We start from the raw sequence: 14265 nt of genomic DNA, 5'->3' as shown, positions 1-14265 counted from the left end.
CCCCCCCCCCCCCCCCCCCCATTTATTTGCCATCTCTGTTACTGCCAATGTTCCCCTTCTGTTGTAGTCTCTCTTGTTCACTTCAGCACATTCTGCTGACAAATGGCAAAAGTAAAACAAGGTTTTGCTGTACAGTCAACAGTGTCCTATAAATCAGGGCCTTCCTTAAAATAAATACTGAATCAACATGTTAAAAAAAAAATCATAAACTTGCTCAGGTAAAATTACTGACCTAATCACAACAATAAAAACATGCCTAGTAAATAAAATGGCAAGAATACAACAAAAAGTAATGTAAAACTGTTACATTATAGATCACTAACAGTGTGGAAGTCAGCCTTTCATTATAGATCACTAACAGTGTGGAAGTCAGCCTTTCACACAGACATTGATCACCAATTATTTCACTCAATGATGAGAGAAGGGGAATAACTCCAGCCTCCTTCCTGTAAAAGGGGAATAACTCCAGCCTCCTTCCTGTAAAAGGAACCTGCCAATGAAAATTGTATCCTGACAGTGTCTGCTCAAGCTTTTCCTTATCCCCTCTTACTTGACCTTGACAAACCATTTATCATATGACCTTGTCTAGTCTGAAAATTAAACTTACAGGTCTGGTCAGCCCAAGCTCAACTCCATCGACGGTTAGACTCCACGGCAACTGAAGCTGATCCTCAACCTTATTGGTCAGGATGTGGTACTGACCCTCACACAACCTTATTGGTCAGGATGTGGTACTGACCCTCACACAACCTTATTGGTATTAATGTTTTGACCTCTGCCCAGTTATTGACCCCTAAATTTATATACCCACAAAACTTATTGTAAACCAATCACAGGCTTTCATTTTAGTGTCAGCAGTCAATATTGGATGAATAGATGACATCAGCAGTCGTTGACCTTTTGACCTCAGCAGACTCCTTGCAGCCTAAACTCCAGTCACGCCCGGTCTAGGCTATTGTTACTGGAGAACTGTCGACTTGATGATGAGCTCCTCTGCATGCCGTCAGCAGAGCTGCTATACACCGACTCATTGTCGGAGCTGTTAGAACGAGCATCAGCTGAGGACTGGCTACGCCATCTTCTACTACCACCTGGTGAGCGACGATAGTCTATGTTGTACTGCAATTAAACGTGAAGTTGTACTGTTAAATGGAATTTGTGTGGAACTACTTCTACAGCTTATATCCTCAGACCCGGTTCCCGATTACTCAAGCCTGTTCAGTTTACTACATGTTGGTTAAAAGTAAGTGGGAGATTAGCTGACCAATGAGAGCTCAGTCTAAGATAACTGACCAATGAGAACACAGTCTATGACAGTGATCCCAACATTTGGACATTACGACAAGGAAGCCATTTTACAGTTTCTCTATATTAGGAAATTTTCACAGCAGTTTAATTTTGTCAATTCTGCCCATCATAGGCCAAATTTATCTTGATAGCGAGCTCTTGCCTGGTATTAACACAAAACATACTATACACAGTCAAATTTTAAAAGCAAAATTAAAATATTTTTTTTACAGTGAATGGCAAAGGGTTTTTTAAAAGGCAAATCGTTCCCAGCCTACAATATATCATTGGAAAGGTAAAAATAAGTAATTGTTTCAGAAGGCCAGGTAATCTACATGTTTAGCTAACCAAGTATATAAGTATGTGAGTTTGGCCTTACCTTGGTAGCACAGATGAAGCTTGTGGTAACCACCTTGGCAATAGCATTCATTAAGTTCTTTGTCTCCTGTATAGCACTGTCCACCTGTGACAAAAAATGTGATTAACTGATATAAGACAAGGACAGATTAGGTAAGAAAATAAAGAAAAAAGACAGAATAGTTAGGCAAATAAAGAGAGAAGGACAGAATAGGTACACAATGAAGAGAGAAGGACAGAATAGGTACACAATGAAGAGAGAAGGACAGAATAGGTACACAATAAAGAGAGAAGGACAGAATAGGTAGGCAAACAAGAGGCCCATGCATATGGGCCTTAACAGTCACCTGATTTATGTAAAAACTGATGTTATTGATGAAAAAGAATTCATTTTTTTGAACTTCATGTAATGCAAAATCAAGTTTGAATGATTTCCAGTAGAAAATGAACAAAATATACCCAAAAGTTGCATTTTCCTATATTAACTATAGTAAATTTCACCCCCTCCCCAGGGGCAAATGTGAAGCTCGAGGGTCATGAAATTCACAATTTTGATCTGGGTCTAGAGAAGAAAATATTTAAAATTTAAGCCAATTTGACCACTTTAAGCCCCGCCCCTCAGCCCTTGGGGGTGAGCCCGGGCCCGAACTTTCAAATTATCAAACCGGCGTTTCATAGTTATAATGTCTGTCAAGTTTGAATAATTTCCAATTGAAAATGAACCAAACATACCCTTAAGTATCATTTTCCTATATAAACTATAGTAAACTCCGCCCCCTCCCCAGGGGCAAACATGGAGTCTGGGGGTCATGAAATTCACATCTATCTAATCACATCGATGAAGTACCTTAAGACCCTTCCACCTGTAATAGTATTGGCTTCCAGCATATCTGGGTCTGGAGAAGAAGATTTTTAAAATTTAAGCCAATTTAACTACTTTTAGACCCTGGGGTTTTGAACCTTATAATTAACAAATTTGGTGCATATTTGGCCAAGGAAGGTTCCTGCAAAATTTTATTGAAATCAGATCAGCGGTTTCTGAGAAGTCGAAAATGTAAATTGTGTATGGACTCACGACAGACGGCGACGGACAAAAGGCATTTAGGATGGGTCACTTGAGACTTTGTCTCAGGTGACCTAATAAAGGGACAAGGATAGAATAGTTTTGCAAATAAAGAGAGAAGGATAGAATAGTTTGGCAAATAAGGAGAGGACAGAATAGGTAGGCAAATAAACACTAATAATAGACATAATAATCTCTTTGTTTAATTTACCTTGTTAAATGTGATAGACTTTCTCTTTGTACAATGTACCTTGTTAAATGTGATACACCTCCTCTAAGTACAATGTACCTTGTTAAATATGATACACATCCTCTTTGTACAATGTACCTTGTTAAATGTGATAGACTTTCTCTTTGTACAATGTACCTTGTTAAATGTGATAGACTTCCTGTATGTACAATGTACCTTGTTAAATGTGATAGACTTCCTGTATGTACAATGTACCTTGTTAAATGTGATAGACTTCCTGTATGTACAATGTACCTTGTTAAATGTGATAGACTTCCTGTATGTACAATGTACCTTGTTAAATGTGATAGACTTCCTGTATGTACAATGTACCTTGTTAAATGTGATAGACTTCCTGTATGTACAATGTACCTTGTTAAATGTGATAGACTTCCTGTATGTACAATGTACCTTGTTAAATGTGATAGACTTCCTGTATGTACAATGTACCTTGTTAAATGTGATAGACTTCCTGTATGTACAATGTACCTTGTTAAATGTGATAGACTTCCTGTATGTACAATGTACCTTGTTAAATGTGATAGACTTCCTGTATGTACAATGTACCTTGTTAAATGTGATAGACTTCCTGTATGTACAATGTACCTTGTTAAATGTGATAGACTTCCTGTATGTACAATGTACCTTGTTAAATGTGATAGACTTCCTGTATGTACAATGTACCTTGTTAAATGTGATAGACTTCCTGTATGTACAATGTACCTTGTTAAATGTGATAGACTTCCTGTATGTACAATGTACCTTGTTAAATGTGATAGACTTCCTGTATGTACAATGTACCTTGTTAAATGTGATAGACTTTCTGTATGTACAATGTACCTTGTTAAATGTGGCTGACTTTCCATACGTAGAAGACTTGAGTGTGGCCTGGAGCTGTTGACAGTAGGAAGGAATCCTGTCCAGATGAGACAGCAGTTCCTCCCGATGAACACATATTGGTACCTACGATATGACAAATCAACATCATTCTCTTTAAACTTGTTTTCTTTTTAAAGGTCTAGACAAATAACATTGTCTGTTTCACAAAAAAAAAAAATGTTTTTATTTTAAAAGACCAAAAAATTGAAAAGAAAAACAAACAAATTATAATGTGTTAAAATGTATCTCCGCTTGCAGTAACTTGTCTTGACCCTTGCCAATATTAATGTGCACCCAAAATTGAGGGAATACAAAAATAAAGCAAAAATTTGATAAATGTGCACATCAGGTTTGAATTCTATTTTGTAGTGTTTCAAATCCCACACATTTTATAAAGCCAATTTTACCATAACATTACTATCTTATTTCAGGTTAGATGTAGTGATGACGATGATCCGGTGTGGTAACTTACTCTGTCCGCAAACTCACGCACAGTTTTGTAAAGCTTGTTGCCCTCCTCAGCAAAATACTCAGCTTGTACAAATAGGTCATGTGTGGTTTTCAGTGGCCCTTCCCCGCGTGTAAACAGGTACATACTAAAAGCCATACTGGACATGTTTTTTGCACGCTTCACAATGTCATTATCTGGCTCCTCCCACTTGTCAGTCTCGGCATCCATTTCTGACGTGATCAACTTCATCTCCAGGCCGAGCTTTGCAATCTTCGCTTGTTCCTGGAAGGGCCAAAGGTCACACATTTATCATTCGGGTAGACAATACTATAAACTCAATTTATGCAAAGGTCAAAGGTCACACATTAATAATTCCTGTAGACGATACTATAAAACCAATTTCTGCAAAGTTCAAAGGTCACACATCTATCAATCCCGTACACAAAATTATAAATCCTTGGAAAAGCCTGCTACTACCGGACCAGGAACCATTGGAAAACCCCATTACTACCAGACCAGGAACCGTTGGAAAAGCATGTTACTACCAGACCAGAAACCATTGGAAAAACCTGTCAGTATCAGAAAATCCATTACTACCAGACCAGGAACCATTGGAAAAAAACATTACTACCAGACCAGGAACCATTGGAAAAAACCTGTTACTATCCAACCAGGAACTCTTCTGTATCTCCATATCCTACCCACCCACCCTCCATCCTTCTCCCTCACCCCGTTCTTCTATATCTCCATACCCTAACCAACACCCACCCTCCATCCTTCTCCCTCACCCCGTTCTTCTATATCTCCATACCCTAACCAACACCCACCTTCCATCCTTCTCCCTCACCCCGTTCTTCTATATCTCCATACCCTAACCAACACCCACCCTCCATCCTTCTCCCTCACCCCGTTCTTCTATATCTCCATACCCTAACCAACACCCACCTTCCATCCTTCTCCCTCACCCCGTTCTTCTATATCTCCATACCCTAACCAACACCCACCTTCCATCCTTCTCCCTCACCCCGTTCTTCTATATCTCCATACCCTAACCAACACCCACCTTCCATCCTTCTCCCTCACCCCGTTCTTCTATATCTCCATACCCTAACCAACACCCACCCTCCATCCTTCTCCCTCACCCCGTTCTTCTATATCTCCATACCCTAACCAACACCCACCCTCCATCCTTCTCCCTCACCCCGTTCTTCTATATCTCCATACCCTAACCAACACCCACCCTCCATCCTTCTCCCTCACCCCGTTCTTCTATATCTCCATACCCTAACCAACACCCACCCTCCATCCTTCTCCCTCACCCCGTTCTTCTATATCTCCATACCCTAACCAACACCCACCCTCCATCCTTCTCCCTCACCCCGTTCTTCTATATCTCCATACCCTAACCAACACCCACCCTCCATCCTTCTCCCTCACCCCGTTCTTCTATATCTCCATACCCTAACCAACACCCACCCTCCATCCTTCTCCCTCACCCCGTTCTTCTATATCTCCATACCCTAACCAACACCCACCCTCCATCCTTCTCCCTCACCCCGTTCTTCTATATCTCCATACCCTAACCAACACCCACCCTCCATCCTTCTCCCTCACCCCGTTCTTCTATATCTCCATACCCTAACCAACACCCACCCTCCATCCTTCTCCCTCACCCCGTTCTTCTATATCTCCATACCCTAACCAACACCCACCCTCCATCCTTCTCCCTCACCCCGTTCTTCTATATCTCCATACCCTAACCAACACCCACCCTCCATCCTTCTCCCTCACCCCGTTCTTCTATATCTCCATACCCTAACCAACACCCACCCTCCATCCTTCTCCCTCACCCCGTTCTTCTATATCTCCATACCCTAACCAACACCCACCCTCCATCCTTCTCCCTCACCCCGTTCTTCTATATCTCCATACCCTAACCAACACCCACCCTCCATCCTTCTCCCTCACCCCGTTCTTCTATATCTCCATACCCTAACCAACACCCACCCTCCATCCTTCTCCCTCACCCCGTTCTTCTATATCTCCATACCCTAACCAACACCCACCCTCCATCCTTCTCCCTCACCCCGTTCTTCTATATCTCCATACCCTAACCAACACCCACCCTCCATCCTTCTCCCTCACCCCGTTCTTCTATATCTCCATACCCTAACCAACACCCACCCTCCATCCTTCTCCCTCACCCCGTTCTTCTATATCTCCATACCCTAACCAACACCCACCCTCCATCCTTCTCCCTTACACCCACTCTTCTCTATCTCCATACCCTAACCAACACCCACCCTCCATCCTTCTCCCTTACACCCACTCTTCTCTATCTCCATATCCTACCCAACTACCCTCAATTCTTCTCCCTCGACCCCACTTTTTTGTATCTCCATACCCTACCCACCTACCCTCCATCCTTCTCCCTTACACCCAGTCTTTTCTATCTCCACATAATTGTTATCAATGCTGGAGATCAGATCAGTTAATGCTACATATCAGGTAAGTGGCAAATAAGAAACAGGATTAGAGAAAGAGAACTAGAACTAGACCACTGGCTTGTCAGGACTAAGTCCCTTTTTTGCCAGTGCTGTGTTAAGCCCTATGGACTAAGCCCCTGGTTTGTCAGTGCTGTATTTATCCATATTGACTAAGCCCCTGGTTTGTCAGGGCTGTATTTAGCCCTCATGACTAAGTCCCCTGTTTGTCAGTGCTGTGTTAAGCCCTATGGACTAAGCCCCTCATTTGTCAGCACTGTATCTAGCCCTTTGGACTAAGCCCCCTCTTTGTCAGCCCTGTATTTATCCCTATAAACTTAGTCCCCTGTTTGTCAGTGCTGTGTTAAGCCCTATGGACTAAGCCCCTCGTTTGTCAGCACTGTATTTAGCCCTCATGACTAAGTCCCCTATTTGTCAGCAATGTATTTAGCCCTCATGACTAAATCCCCTATTTGTCAGCACTGTATTTAGCCCTCATGACTAAGTCCCCTATTTGTCAGCACTGTATTTAGCCCTCATGACTAAGTCCCCTATTTGTCAGTGCTGTGTTTAGCCCTTTGGACTAAGCCCCCTGTTTGTCAGCCCTGTATTTATCCCTATAAACTAAGCCCCCTGTTTGTCAGTGCTGTGTTTAGCTCTACGGGCTAAGCCCCTGGTTTGTTGGTGCTATATTTATCCTTATGGTTTAAGCCCCTGTTTTTTTTCAGTGCTGTATTTACCCTATGGACTAAGCCCCTGGTTTGTCATTGCTGTGTTTAGCCCTATGGACGAGACCCCTTGGTTTGTTGGTGATGTGTTCAGCCCTATGGACTAAAAGCCCCTGGTTAGTTGGTGCTGTATCTAGCTCTTTGGACGAGACCCCTTGGTTTATCTGAGGTAGTATACGCGATTATTAAAGTTACATACTTCACATCATTCCTGTAACCTACAGAGACAGGACTGACAATTTCTTGGGTAGTAAAACTTGCAGGTCTCGAGTTAGCAGCACCACTGTAAAGTTAATTGCAGCAAAGATATCATTCCAAACTTATTGATTTCTTAGAGAGTTGTACAGTGGTAGTTAAGGCATCCCATAGCTATGACCCAGGATTACTGATCAGGTCACCTTCACTGAGATAATGAAGCAAAAGAAATACCACATTTACTGTGATGGACATACATGTTTGGATAAATATTATCATTAGCAATGCTGGAATTAGCTACTGGACGCTATAACACATTCAGCCATTTTTGTTCCCTGAGACAATTTGACCTACTTTGTATGAGGCAGTATGGCCTAATGGAGAGTCTATACATATAGTCTGCCCGAGGCCAACAGCCTACAGGCTTTAGAGCTCAAACAAAACTCAAAAGTCAAACATGCTATAGAAGTAAGTTAGGGGGGTCAGGTGGCGCAGCGGATAACACACTTGCCTTTCACCAAGGCAGCTGGGGTTTGAATAATTGGATATGAAAGGGAAACCTGCCCAACCACATGAGTTTTCTCTGAGTACTCCGTTTTCCTCCCACATTAAGACCCTCTGAGCACTGACGTCCGGGCCAACAAAAGTTATTAATATAGGTTTAAATAACTTGTGTTTCATAATTGTTGTAAAATAAATTAAGTTTATATATAAACAAGTATCATAGTCATTAATGGGATATATGAATTTTGAATTTGTCCAAAATGTCTCAGCCGATCATAGCGAAGACNAACCCAACCCCCCAACCCCCCAACCCCAACCCAACCCCATTACAAATACCTTTCATGAACAGTACCAGAACCATTATAATTGTCAATCAAAACCCCACGGTGCATATGTTGAATATGGATAAGTGTGTATTGTTTATAATGTGAAGTGGTCGAATACAAGCACTTACCTCAGCATCCAGCTTGACCGGTCTTAGGCCACGAGAAGTTGTTCCATGTTTCTATAAAACAAATGATAAAAACTATTACTTAATTGTCTATTAAAACCTGTACATTACTGATCCTCAACCATTGGTGCTGATCTGATCAGAACTCGGCTTTATCCTCTTTATCCTCGTATATCAGCATACAGCCATACACTATGATAACATTTATGTCAGTAATATTTTCTTAATTACCCAAATTGAAAACAAAATACGCCAGTCCTGGATATCAAAATGGTACCTGGTATTGCCAGTCAGACAATTTACAAAAAACGGCTATTATTACTATGTATTCTATACACAACTTGACTTTGAAAACGATGATGCCCACCAGATTATTTTTTGAGCTTCTGAAAAAATGACCAGACCAGGCCCAGTTTAGTGACCTGACACCCTAGACAATCAATACCATGACCAGACCAGGCCCAGTATAGGGACCTGACAGTCTAGTCAATCAATACCATGACCAGACCAGGAGCAGTTTAGAGACCTGACAACCTAGACAATCAATACCATGACCAGACCAGGACCAGTTTAGAGACCTGACACCCTAGACCATCAATACCATGACCAGACCAGGCCCAGTTTAGTGACTTGACAGTCTAGACAATCAATACCATGACCAGACCAGGCCCAGTTTAGAGACCTGACACCCTGGACAATCAATATCATGACCAGACCAGGACCAGTTTAGAGACCTGACACCCTAGAAAATCAATACCATGACCAGACCAGGCCCAGTACAGGGACCTGACAGTCTAGACAATCAATACCATGACCAGACCAGGACAAGTTTAGAGACCTGACACCCTAGACAATCAATACCATGACCAGACCAGGACTAGTTTAGAGACCTGACACCCTAGACAATCAATACCCTGACCAGACCAGGACCAGTTTAGTGACCTGACAGCCTAGACAATCAATACCATGACCAGACCAGGACCAGTTAAGAGACCTGACAGCCTAGATAATCAATACCATGACCAGACCAGCAGACTGGTGTGAGAGCAGAGTTATGTATATTCCTATTAGCTGACTGTTGTGAGAGCAGGGTTATGTATATTCCTATTAGCTGACTGGTGTGAGAGCAGGGTTATGTATACTCAAATTATCTGACTGGTGTGAGAGCAGTGTTATGTATATTCCAATTATTTGACTGGTGTGAGAGTAGGGTTATGTATATTCCTATCAGCTGACTGTTGTGAGAGCAGGGCTATGTATATTCCTATTAGCTGTCTGGTGTGAGAGCAGGGTTATGTATATTCCTATTAGCTGACTGGTGCGAGAGCAGGGTTATGTATATTCAAATTATCTGACTGGTGTGAGAGTAGGGTTATGTATATTCCAATTATCTGACTGGTGTGAGAGCAGGGTTATGTATATTCCAATTAGCTTATTGGATGACCAGACCAGGCCCAGTTTAGTGACTTGACAGTCTAGACAATCAATACCATGACCAGACCAGGACCAGTTAAGAGACCTGACAGCCTAGATAATCAATACCATGACCAGACCAGCAGACTGGTGTGAGAGCAGAGTTATGTATATTCCTATTAGCTGACTGGTGTGAAAGCAGGGTTATGTATATTCCTATTAGCTGACTGGTGCGAGAGCAGGGATATGTATATTCAAATTATCTGACTGGTGAGAGAGTAGGGTTATGTATATTCCAATTAGCTGATTGGTGTACCTGTGAGAGCAGGGTTATGTATATTACAATTAGCTGACTGGTGTGAGAGCAGTGTTATGTATATTCCTATTAGCTGACTGGTGTACATGTGAGAGCAGGGTTATGTATATTACAATTAGCTGACTGGTGTGAGAGCAGTGTTATGTATATTCCAATTAGCTGATCGGTGCACATGTGAGAGCAGGGTTATGTATATTACAATTAGCTGACTGGTGTGAGAGCAAGGTTATGTATATTCCAATTAGCTGATCGGTGTACATGTTAGAGCAGGGTTATGTATATTCCAATTAGCTGATTGGTGTACCTGTGAGAGCAGGGTTATGTATATTACAATTAGCTGACTGGTGTGAGAGCAGTGTTATGTATATTCCTATTAGCTGACTGGTGTGAGAGCAGGGTTATGTATATTCCAATTAGCTGATCGGTGTACATGTGAGAGCAGGGTTATGTATATTCCAATTAGCTTATTGGTGGGAAAGCAGGGTTATGTATATTACAATTAGCTGACTGGCGTGAGAGCAGGGTTATGTATATTCCAATTAGCTGGTTGGTGTGAGAGCAGGGTTATGTATATTCCAATTAGCTGACTGGTGTGAGACCAGGGTTATGTATATTCCAATTAGCTGACTGGTGTACATGTGAGAGCAGGGTTATGTATTTTCCAATTAGCTTATTGGTGGGAAAGCAGGGTTATGTATATTCCAATTATCTGACTGGTGTGAGAGTAGGGTTATTAATATTCCAATTAACTCATTGGTGTGAGAGTACGGTTATTTTTATTACAATTAGCTCATTGGTGTGAGAGTAGAGTTATCTATATTCCAATTAGTTCATTTGTGTGAGAATAGGGTTATCTATCCTCCAATTAACTCATTTGTGTGAGAGTGGTGTTTTATTTTTATTCCAATTAGCTCATTGGTGTGAGAGTCGCGTTATCTATATTCCAATTAGCTCATTGGTGTGAGAGAAGGGTTATCTATATTCCAAATAGCTCATTGGTATGAGAGCAGAGTTATCTATATTCCAAATAGCTTATTGGTGTGAGAGTAGAGTTATCTATATTCCAAATAGCTCATTGGTATGAGAGCAGAGTTATCTATATTCCAAATAGCTTATTGGTGTGAGAGCAGGGTTATGTATATTCCAATTAGCTTATTTGTGTGAGACAGGGTTATGTATATTCCTATTAGCTGACTGGTGTGAGAGCAGGGTTATGTATATTCCAATTAGCTTGTTAGTGGGAGCCCAGGGTTATGTATATTTCAATTGGCTGACTGGTGTGAGAGCAGGGTTATGTATATTCCTATTAGCTGACTGGTGTGAGAGCAGAGTTATGTACATTCCAATTAGCTTGTTAATGGGAGTGCAGGGTTATGTATATTTCAATTGGCTGACTGGTGTGAGAGCAGGGTTATGTATATTCCAATTACCTTATTGGTGGGAAAGCAGGTTTATGTATATTCCAATTAGATTATTGGTGGGAAAGCAGGGGTATGTATATTCCAATTAGCTGATAGGTGTACATGTGAGAGCAGGCTTATGTATATTCCTATTAGCTTATTGGTTGGAAAGCAGGGTTATGTATAGTCCAATTAGCTGATTGGTGGGAAAGCAGGGTTATGTGTATTCCAATTAGCTTATTGGTGGGAAAGCAGGTTTATGTATATTCCAATTAGCTTATTTGTGGGAAAGCAGGGTTATGTGTATTCCAATTAGCTTATTGGTGGGCAAGCAGGGTTATGTATATTCAGCTGACTGGTGTGAGAGCATGGTTATGTATATTCCAATTAGATTATTGGTGGGAAAGCAGGGTTATGTATATTCCAATTAGCTGATTGGTGTACATGTGAGAGCAGGGTTATGTATATTCCAATTAGCTGACTGGTGTGAGAGCAGGGTTATGTATATTCCAATTATCTGACTGGTGTGAGAGCAGGGTTATGTATTTTCCAATTAGCTGACTGGTGTGAGAGCAGGGTTACGTATATTCCTATTAGCTGAATGGTGTAAGAGCAGGGTTATGCATATTCCTATTAGCTGACTGGTGTGAGAGCAGGGTTATGTATATTCCAATTAGCTTATTGGTGGGAGAGCAGGGTTATCAATATTCCAATTAGCTCATTGGTGTGAGAGTAAATTTATCTATATTCCAAATAGCTTATTTGTGTGAGAGCAGGGTTATGTATATTCCAAATAGCTCATTTGTGTGAGAGTACGGTTATCTATATTCCAATTAGCTCATTGGTGTGAGAGCAGGGTTATCAATATTCCAATTAGCTCATGAGTATGAGAGTAGGGTTATTTATCTTCTAATTAGTTCATTTGTGCGAGAGTAGGGTTATCTATATTCCAATTAGATCATTGGTGTGAGAGTAGGGTTATCTATCCTCCAATTAGCTCATTGGTTTGAGAGTTAGGTTATGTACAGCCTCGGGTTTTACCAAATTTTAAAAACCCTTGTTAAGGGTGGAATTTCCCTTTCCTACACACTTGGGCATAAAAGAGTATTTTTCTCTTATTCCAACTTCCAAAATGAGCTCAGAAACCATGAAAATGCGTTTGGACTGGCTACCATTTTGAAATATCAATTTTCCCCCTGAGCTTTGTAGACGAAAACTAATCTGTCAGCCAGATTAATCATACCCCATAATTACAAACGGAGTTTGTATAGAAAAATTTATCACATCTTTCTAATCTATACAGTAAACATATCATAAAAGGTTTGGATTTCATGACGTCGCCTTTTCCCCATTGCAGCATCAGAGATTTCCAAATTTGGGACGTCACATCATTGTTCAGCCACCGTGACGTCCCATCATTGTTCTGCCACCGTGACGTCACATCATTGTTCAGCCACCGTGACGTCACATCATTGTTCAGCCACCGTGACATCACATCAGGTGAAATGGGGTGTAGGAAGGAAATTTCTTACACCTCTTTCTCACCCTGGACAGCTCTATCTTACACACAGTGAAATGAGAGGAATTTCAGTGTTACCTACATGTATCGCAGGTCAATGTAAATTGTTTTGTGTTTGCACTTCTATTAGAGTTCTGCTTTACGGTAGGATTTAGTAAATTATTTAAAACAGATATTTTTTTTTATATTTTAAAACTTTGATATCCATAATGTTGAACATCAATAATATTGCCAGGCGAAACTCTCTCTTTAAGAACATCTGGAACATTGATACATAAAACAGTTAAAGTTGAGGTTTTTCAGCAAAAGTACAACTGATTACAACTTTATCCATTATCTTCCCTAGTACAACTGATTACAACTTTATCCATTATCTTCCCTTTGCCAACTTTGAACAGTTTTCAGTAAATTTCGTTCAATTTTCGTCAGGAAGGAACCAATTTTGTAGAAGAAATAAAAAAACCAAATCAGCAATTGAATATCAAAGCTTTGGTTCAAAAGAAATGTTCCATATTGGACTGATTACACAGTCCTGTTTGCCAGATCTGATAAAATTTGATCAGGCAAATTTTGTGAAGAGGTTGAAATTTTAAAACTGAACGGATTACAGAATCTGATTACATGGCTATAGTAGCACTGGAGAGCTAATTAGTCGGTATATAACTCTCCTGGGAAGCAAACAAGATAATGGGTGATGGCAGTGGCTTCAGTGTAGTACTGGTACAACAGATAACCTCAGCCACCAACATCACTGTACAAACATCATGTAGCTATTATCTCAACATGTAACTTAACCTCAGCCACCAAAATCACTGTTCAAACATCATGTAGCTATCACCTCAACATGTAACTTAACCTCAGCCACCAAAATCACTGTACAAACATCATGTTGCTATCACCTCAACATGTAACTTAACCTCAGCCACCAACATCACTGTACAAACATCATGTAGCTATCACCTCAACATGTAACTTAACCTCAGCCACCAA

The 14265-nt window shown here is 40.8% G+C and overlaps 1 protein-coding gene across 1 annotated transcript in view; it reads right to left on the bottom strand.

The window, feature by feature from the left end:
• Window positions 1–32: 32 nt before the first annotated feature.
• The window catches only part of LOC110447186 (alpha-catulin-like), an 84013-nt gene continuing 69780 nt past the window's right edge, over window positions 33–14265 (bottom strand). Inside the window, exons 12-16 of the mRNA XM_021492718.1 lie at window positions 8631–8681; window positions 4288–4548; window positions 3777–3899; window positions 1667–1750; window positions 33–1119 (exon numbers count right to left, since the gene is read on the bottom strand). Of these exons, the coding sequence (XP_021348393.1) occupies window positions 937–1119; window positions 1667–1750; window positions 3777–3899; window positions 4288–4548; window positions 8631–8681 (702 nt within the window). The 3' untranslated portion in view covers window positions 33–936. The remainder of the gene's footprint in view (window positions 1120–1666; window positions 1751–3776; window positions 3900–4287; window positions 4549–8630; window positions 8682–14265) is intronic.

This window comes from Mizuhopecten yessoensis, unplaced genomic scaffold (assembly GCF_002113885.1).
Source record: "Mizuhopecten yessoensis strain PY_sf001 unplaced genomic scaffold, ASM211388v2 scaffold377, whole genome shotgun sequence".
Taxonomy (NCBI): Eukaryota; Metazoa; Mollusca; class Bivalvia; order Pectinida; family Pectinidae; genus Mizuhopecten; species Mizuhopecten yessoensis.
Note: the sequence above shows the minus strand (reverse complement) of the source record. Positions and strands in the feature narration are given on the sequence as shown.